The sequence below is a fragment of the Falco rusticolus genome, chromosome 1, assembly GCF_015220075.1.
Source record: "Falco rusticolus isolate bFalRus1 chromosome 1, bFalRus1.pri, whole genome shotgun sequence".
NCBI classification, from domain to species: Eukaryota; Metazoa; Chordata; class Aves; order Falconiformes; family Falconidae; genus Falco; species Falco rusticolus.
In genome coordinates this window covers 68,051,364-68,059,652 of record NC_051187.1, presented here as the reverse complement: position 1 = coordinate 68,059,652, position 8,289 = coordinate 68,051,364, and the positions used below count along the sequence as shown (strand labels likewise).

Here is an 8,289-nt window from a genome sequence, read left to right as displayed (position 1 = left end):
GGGAGGGCTCTGCCTCCGGTGTCCCGGTACCTGGGGGGAACCGCCTCCCTTCGGTGCCAAGCGGGTTTGGCTTCTTGCTTTCTCAAGGCGAAGGAAAGGCAAAGCAAAGCTCTCCTTTCACGTCGCGGCGGAACCTGTAACGTTACTAGAATGGCATTCCGAGTGCGGGGCCCCACGCACAGGCAGCGTGCGGGCGGTGGCTGCGGGTCAGCCCGCAGGCGGGACGGGCCCCGGCAGGGGGACGGGCAGCGTACCGGCAGCGGCGGGAGCTGCTTCTGGGTCGCCAGCGGGGAGCACGGCCCAACCGGGGGCTGTGTCCCCTCCCCAGCCTGGTTAAACCTGCGGCAGCTTCCTACCGCCTCGGAACATAAACCGAGAGACACGATGGGGACAGCGCAAATGCGGGAAGACGCGCAAGGTAACGCGACAGAGGCAGGTGCCCGCCCCCGGCAGCTGCGGGGACACACGGCCGCGCCGCGGCCCCTCACCGCCCCCGGCTGGGCGGACCCGCCTTTCCCGAGGGCGGGGAGAGGAAGCGAATGCGCGGCCGCCCCCAGGCCCCGCCCGCCGGCCGAGGAGGCCATGGCGGCGCTGCTGGCCGCTGCCTGGGCCCTGCTGGCCTGCGCCTTCCTGGCGGCGCTGCTGCTGCTGCTGGTGCTGCGGCGGCCCCGCGGCGGCGGCGGCGGCAGCGGCAGCGGCAGCAGCAGCAGCAGCTTCGTCTGTGGCCTCTTCCAGGACCTCGTTCGGTACGGGAAGACGAAGCGGGGCTGCGGGCCGCGCACGGCCGGGCCGCGCCTCCGCCAGCTGCCCAAGAGGTGAGGGCCGGTGCTGTGCCCGGTGCTGTGCCCGGTGCTGTGCCCGGTGCTGTGCCCGGTGCTGTGCCCGGTGCTGTGCCCGGTGCTGCCGGCCTCGGGCCGCGGAGCCATAGGGGTAACGATACATGCGCTTCCATTAGTTCAGCCGAAGATGTAGAAAATAAATAGCATGTGCAAATAGCGTTGTGTATTGTTGTAGGGTTGGGCTCGATTTTTTTCTCCTTTTTTTTTTTTTTTTGGCAGAAGTGTTATTCTGGCGTTACAGATGGGGAATGGAGGAGCGTAGATGCTGCAGTCATACAGAGGCCATATGTGCCAAACTGGAACAAAAGCCTCATCCCGTGAATCCCAGTGCCATGTGGTATCTGCAGAACAAACCTTCCCGCAGGGCTCAGCCCGGGGTCTTGGGGCTGTGGGTTCCCGAGTGTCAAACATACTGTAGGTTTGTTTCCTTAAACGGATTCTCAGTTGTCATCTCCTTCCTTCAAGGTTTCTTTTTAAAATGTGCCTTGGGACAGTAGTAACAGCCTGTTAACATAATGGTCTGGACCCGGCTTGAACAGTCTTTAATAACGTAAAAGAACCGCAGTGTTATTCAAACATATCTCTTAATAGATGTTTAATAGGATGAAAAAGGGGAAAAGGGGGGGAACCCCATTTACAGCTTTTTATACGTTATTGGGATTTCATCGGTTTTGATCAGCCAAGGTTCATGACAAACTGGCCTCTGACTTGAACCCAGGCGCGAGGGGCTCTTGCCGGGCCGGCCTGGGAGGCTGCTTAACCCAGAGGCCTGATGGCCCCCCAGGTAACGGTCCTGTGGGCACCAACGTGTTTTATATACGTAGCTTTCAAACCAAATGTTAAAAAAAGGTTTTGTGATGCAGCATGGTATTCATGGAAAGGTTCTAATGTAGTATTTTGGTTATCAGGCTTCTGGTTACAGAAAATATCCAGGGGTGTGCTTAAGCTCTGCGATACCCTCAGCCAGAACAGGGGCTCGTAAAGGCTTTGTCTTAATTGCAGTGTACCGCAAAATGCCACATTCTTAAGGTAGGTTATCATTTGAGTTGACCTTTCTTCAGCAGAAGTTTCCCACCACCCTGTCTTAGGGGAGATAGTGTCTGAAGAACGTGCTTTTTCAGGCAGTTGGTCTTAAGCTTTCAGTATCTACAAAGCGATTCTGTTACTTGAGTAGCTGGCCCGTAAACCTGCTAGCTGAAAGAATAGAGAAGATCCCGACTGCAGCTGTTGAGGCATTTTTCCATTTCCATTCATCTGCATCTTGTTTCCAAACAAGCATTGTATTTTCACTAGCCTGTGCTTGTTTTTAACTTTGTCATTCCATCTTGTCAAATATTGTGATTAATTTCAGGTTGGTTTGGCAGATAGTGAACATTCCTCTCCTTGAGGGGTAACACGTACTTGCTGCAGTGCTGTATTTTTCTGTAGGTCAGATACATCTCCAGCATAGTTGGGATTGCTGAAAACTTGCAGAGCATGTCTCTGCTAAGCTGGCAGGGCTTGTGTGCTGGTAGTAAGAAGCAGCACTTGTGGAGAAAGTTCCTGGTGGGGGATGAGACAAAAAAAGTCAACTAAGTAACGGGACAGCAGGGAAGGAGCTTGAAGCTTGGAGGCGGAGATGAGTTTTTATCAATGTACGAGCTTCTGTTTGTCCTCTAAGCAGAAAATGAGGGAGAGGGGCTAAATTTTACTTCAGTTGTTGCAAATCAGCAGAGCAAATGTTGCTGTCCCTGCTTGATAGGAGAAGGAACTGTGGAGAAGTGATTTTCTGAAGGGGCTACCAGCTGCTAATGGGCAAGGTGCTCTGGAATATGCAGGGATGCTTGCTGCTTCTGTGGTTCTGACTTGGCCTCTGTATTACTTTTGAGATGTACCCAAGCTGCTTTGGGAGGGAGTCATTTTATTTGGTTTCACTAAGCAAGGGTGTTAGTACCCCTACACTTGCCCAAAAGAAAAGTTTGCGTGTTCCAGAGAAATATGGTCTTCTCTAACTATCCAGTTATATTCTAGTTTTGTACTAATAGTTACATTGTCAACACAAGGTCATCAGCATCTTCCCATGGTACAAATTTTGTCTCTTTGCAGGTGTTTCCAGAGGTCCTGATTTTTATTCATAGCCAGAAGGGCTTTTTGTTTTAAAAACAAAAGGGAATACAGCATCACCTAGTTTGAGCTGGATATCGTGGGCTGTTTAATTCTATCCAGTTACCTGTCTTGGCTGTAATGTCTTGCATTTCAGTAATGCATAATGCATAAGTGCATTACGGGGTTGGGGTATTCTTTGATTTCTTAAAAAAAACCATGTGGTCTAACCTTGAAATCACCCAATGGTATTGGTAGTCTCTCCTTTTTTTCTATATGACTGTTGCAGACCTTGACTTTGCAGGGGGGTAAGGTATTTCAGTGTACAGCTGAGTAATTAATCCTGGTGCCTTTTACCATCTGCATTTGTCATTTATGAACTTTAACCCATCATGTAATGCATCCACTAGAACTGAGGGAAGTGGGAGTGCTGCTAGGCACAACAGCCTGGAAATGCCCAGAAAATTAATTTGGATGTGCTTTTGGTGGTGTACATTATAAAGAAAAAATTGTGCACATCATGATTAGTTATAATAGTTGAGGAATACCTTTGTAATGTGTGGGTTACACTTTCTCCTTTTTAGTGCAGCTACAATTAGTAAAGTAAGCTAAATTAGAGGTTACTCCAGGCAGCATTTCACTGCAGAAAGAAGGCAATAGGGTTATTCCTGCTTGGTACCACTGGAGTCCCAAGTTCTCTACTTATTGCTGTGGAGACCAAAAGGGAATGTACTCACCATCAGGCAAGCATGTCCTGCAGTACATTTCTAACTAAGGAACAGTGAGAACATTAATGAAGACCCTTTTTGTTTCCACAGGTGGTTTACTCACTTTTATGTGGTTTCTGTGTTCTGGAACGGCTTTCTGCTGATCTGTCTTTTCCAAGCCAAGTTCCTCGGAGGGTTGCTCCCATCATGGATTCAGTGCGTGCACCGTGCTCTTGGCAGAGATTCTCAGAGTGAGGACATTGGCAAGTATTCCAGCTACTATGATGCAGTCATATAAATACTAGAAAGCTGCACTACCATCCTGTGTTGATTGTGTTTTCCTCAAGTGCTCCTTCATGAGCTGCTTTTAAACTAGGTTCCAAGTGACTTTCCTGGAATACCAAGTACTTTTGTCATTTTTCAAGGTAGAAATCATTCTAATTTGTGGATGTGATGGCTTTCAGCAGTCCTTTTAGAAAAACGAGCCATTAGCACTTTCCAGAAGTAATCTTGCTGTGGTCAGCAGTGCCTCACCACATACAAGTATTTTCCCCAGCGCTCAGTGAATTTAAAGTGAGGGTGAAATTTTGCTGTGGGGAGGGGAAACAACAGTCTTTTGGAAGCACTCTCAGGGTTACATTGTTCCTGTCTGCCTCAAAGTTGCTATTTTTTATCTGCAATCAGATAGCGAGCACTTCTCTGCGCTGCTGGTTCTCCTGCTGCTTTGGCTGCATAGCTGTCGAAGACTGGCAGAATGCCTCTGGACCAGTGTGTTTTCCAATGGTGTCATTAATATCGTGCAGTATTGCTTTGGACTTGTTTACTACGTTGCTGTTGGCTCAACTGTGCTATGTCAAGTGCCTACTAATGTCAGGAATGGTAAGTGCCTGTTTATTGCCAAAGATGCAGTTTTGCTCCCAATTGTTTCCATTGTGGCAAATGGTTTTGTAGAGGGCTGCTTGTGTGAGAAGTGTGTTAACCGATGAGTGATAGTTCAAAGTAACTACATTTCAGTATGTCACATGATCAACCAGCATTATACACAAACACAGATACACAAACACACACACACACACTTTCATGTTAACCATTACTGTTACGTCCTGAAAACCATCTCACATATTTACTTCCAGGATCATTACCGATCAGTTTTGCATTGTGAAACATGCTTTATGAAGGACAGTAGTAGGTACCAGTTCTCAAATGCTACTATGCAACTTCACATCTCAGACTGGAGTTTGGTTTTTTGTTGTAAGCTTTCCTGTAAGGTGGGTCGGCAAGGCTGTCTTGGCCTCCTGCTTTGTTTTCCACTGAGGACTTGCCACTGCTCTGCTTTGCATCAGTCAGTTTCTTCTTTCCCTCCTAACTGTAATGTCTCCATTAATACAGCAGAAATTTGAATTACATGACTTGTTTCCACAACGCTTTCCACTGAGTCTCACAAGTGAGCTGCTGTTCCCCTGCGCAGATGAACCATGAGCTGGTTGTAGCACTTCTCCTATGACTAATTTTTGTAAAGTGGTCATTACTAAGTATGTAACTTTAGTGAAGTTTTTAACCACTTCCAACCGTATCAGCTGTAGTTTAGTGATTTTTTTTTTTAAATTATTTTATTTAAAAGAGCCCTCAGATCTTCTAAGCGTAGATAAAACCTTTATCTTTCTGGACCACTCTCCTACTTCTCACATCTTGCAGATTCTTAGAGATGGTGTATTGGCTTGTATATTGGAAATCATCCTTAATACAATTAACATTTTTTTGAAGGTCTGAGGCCTAAACAGTTCACGCTGTGCATGTGTGTGCGTGTGTGTATGTGTGTATGTATCTCGCTCACTGTGAACAAGGCAAAACAACAGTGCACTGACAGGTTGACCTGAGCCATGACAATGTCTTTAATTAGGATGGTAAGAATTACAAACAGCATTGATTAATGAGGTCTTAGACTATCAATTATGTATCAGTTGTACATCAATGCTGTACCTCAAGCTACTGCATTAAAACCTAGGTATTTACAGTATAGAGTGGTTAAGGGAAATTAACTACCAGCTGAGCACTTAAATGATGTAAGTTTCAAAAGCATCTTTCAAGGGATTAGAGACTCACTACTAAAAGTTTGTAAGACAGTAACATTTAAAAAATGCATGCAGTGTTTTGGGGTGATCCTTGGGGAGGTATTTCCTGGCTATATATTAATGATACTTATTTTATTCAGGAAAAGAGCTTTCTGTGCAGATCTCCTGGTATCACATTGTGGGAGTTATGATGTACATTTGGGCCTCTCTTCACCAACACAGATGTCTTGTAATTCTAGCTAATCTTAGAAAAAGTAAATCAGGTAAGATATTTCATTTCTCAACAATTTACTCTGGTAATTTTTTCCTGATGTTTCAATAGGCTTCCGTAGCTTCTAATACCTGAAAACATGAGTATTTTTTAGGTTCTGTAGCATAGTGCTCTGGAAGACTTCTAGTAGATCAAATGTTTTTTTTTGGAAAAGATCACATGGCTGAATGCAGAGAGTTGTCTGTCTATATATATATAGTTTTACATAACTTAAAATGAAAGTCTAGCTTCTAGTGTTCTAAGGGCAGACACATGCTAATGCTTAGGACTTGTGCTGCTCCTTGGGGACCTCACTTGTATCTCCCTGTGGGCTAATAGGTTTCCTTACTCTGTGTTTCTGCTAACAGCCAGAGATGGCATTTTACTTCATTAAAAAGTGCAAAGCTCCCAGATCAGACGGAGGTGGACCGTGGTGGTAACTTTAATAGGCGTGTTCTTCTGTAGTTGTGAGTAGAAGAGAAAATTTTGTTTAGTGCATGTTGTTCTTAACTAATTTCTTTCTGTTTGCTTACAGGAAATGTTGTAAGTCTGAGCCACAATGTACCTTTTGGAGATTGGTTTGAGAGAGTTTCTTGCCCTCATTATTTTGCAGAGCTCCTCATATATGTATCTATGGCTATCATGCTTGGATTTCACAACGTGACGTGGTGGTGTGTAGTGTTGTATGTTCTTTTTAACCAAGCACTGGCTGCTGTTTTGTGTCACGAGTTTTATCATAAAAACTTTAGCTCCTACCCAAAGCATCGAAAAGCATTTATACCATTTGTTTTTTAGAATACTTCTTCTAAAGTATCTTTAATGCAAACTGGGAAATGTTTTCTATAAGGGAGTAAGAACAGTGTATCAAAGCCAAGGTAAAATTGCACGTTTTATCTCTAGCTTAAAACCTCATAATTTTAATGATAATCTCATCCGTGTTACAAGTTTACGTGGGGAAATGTAAAGTCTCTACGTATTATACAAGCTAAAACAAAGTTTACTGAAGACCTTAATTCAAACTGAGGAGATGTTAATTGGCTCCTTTCTGGTTTATATATTATGCATAAAACACTTGCTGTTGTACAGCAAGCACAAATGCATTTACATGAAAACTGTGTGGTGAAAGAAGGGTACAGGGAATAATTTGAACTACTGTATTTCATGGCTTGTCTAATATTTAAGTGTAATTTTTTTTTTCCTAGTTTCTTTTCACTGAATCACTTCAGAGGGAGGCAAATTGTGTATCTTTCTGTGCTTCCCTGTTGATAATTAAAACCAGCCACTGCTTTGTAACTGCAAGCACAAAAACCTGTGGAGAAAGCTGTGGTGGAGGAATGACTCATGCTCAGCAGCATAGATAAACAGGCCCGTTCTCTGCATTATCTCTTTTGCAGCAAAGTGTTTTCATTCATTGATGAAAACTCCTTGTTTATCCCTAAACTGGGAAAATCATTGAAGGTTCTCTGTCTAGAAAGACTGTAGAAGAGAATTTGCAGAAAATTAATGTTCTTTGTTACAGTTCTGTTATTCTTATAGTGGGTTATTAGAGTCCCTCATGCGTTACTGACATCCCTTGTGTGTTATAGGGGGCAGTTATGCAGGATGGCTGTAATCACATCTACAGTAGGTTTTGAGCAGCCTGTGAGAGCAGATATAATGAACTGCCAAGGCAGAGAACACACAGAAACCAGTACCTGACCAGTGTTGCAAAGAAATTCTTTACTGGGGAGATGATGTCACTCAGCCTAGGGTTTTGGGGGTTTTTGGCACTTAACTATTGAATGTTTTGGTCCTTTTCATGATACTGGAGTGAATGATCGGTTTGCATGATGGAGCATATGGATGCTGGTGTTTCAGTGTGTTTTCTACTTACATGCATATATTATTTTATACATGAGAATAATTTTTATATACCAAAGTATATATTGCAAATTAATTAAAATTGTTTATTACACCTATTTCCATTTTGTATCATTTTTCAAAACTGAGACACCAGTTAGCAAAACATGAGCAATTACTTTGCACAGAATGTTGTGCCTCTCTGGGGTCTCGCAGCCCCTCTCTCCATCGACGATTCCACAGCTTCAGTTCACTGTGGAACGTGGTCCCGGCTGGGGACCGCATCCTTCTGGGTTTTTTTTTTGTTTGTTTGTTTTTTGTGTGTGGTTTTTTTGGTTTGTTTTTTTTTAGTGATTCTCGGGAGTTGCCTGCGGCATCTGCTGTTCTTGCTCCTCCTTACAGGGCTGTTCGTGGCTTCCCCGGGCGCACATCCCTGTCCCTGCCCGGGCAGGGGATGGCTGTGCCCGGGCCCTTCCCGTGCAGTTTTTTCGCCTCCTTAC

The 8,289-nt window shown here is 44.6% G+C and overlaps 1 protein-coding gene across 3 annotated transcripts; it reads left to right on the top strand.

Annotated features, from left to right (window-relative positions):
- Positions 1-582: 582 nt before the first annotated feature.
- SRD5A3 (steroid 5 alpha-reductase 3) lies at positions 583-7,907 on the top strand. 3 transcript variants are annotated; one of them, XM_037382903.1, is made up of 6 exons: positions 701-815; positions 1,059-1,253; positions 3,740-3,891; positions 4,313-4,507; positions 5,841-5,963; positions 6,486-7,905. In XM_037382903.1, exons 2-6 carry the CDS (start codon positions 1,102-1,104, stop codon positions 6,743-6,745), a joined length of 882 nt encoding a protein of 293 aa, XP_037238800.1. In that variant the 5' UTR covers positions 701-815; positions 1,059-1,101; the 3' UTR covers positions 6,746-7,905. The 3 variants fall into 3 exon arrangements, with proteins under 3 accessions (XP_037238780.1, XP_037238800.1, XP_037238790.1); XM_037382893.1 differs by having other exon boundaries at positions 707-815; positions 1,059-1,257; positions 6,486-7,907; XM_037382883.1 differs by lacking the exon at positions 1,059-1,253 and having other exon boundaries at positions 583-815.
- The last annotated feature ends 382 nt before the right edge of the window (positions 7,908-8,289 follow it).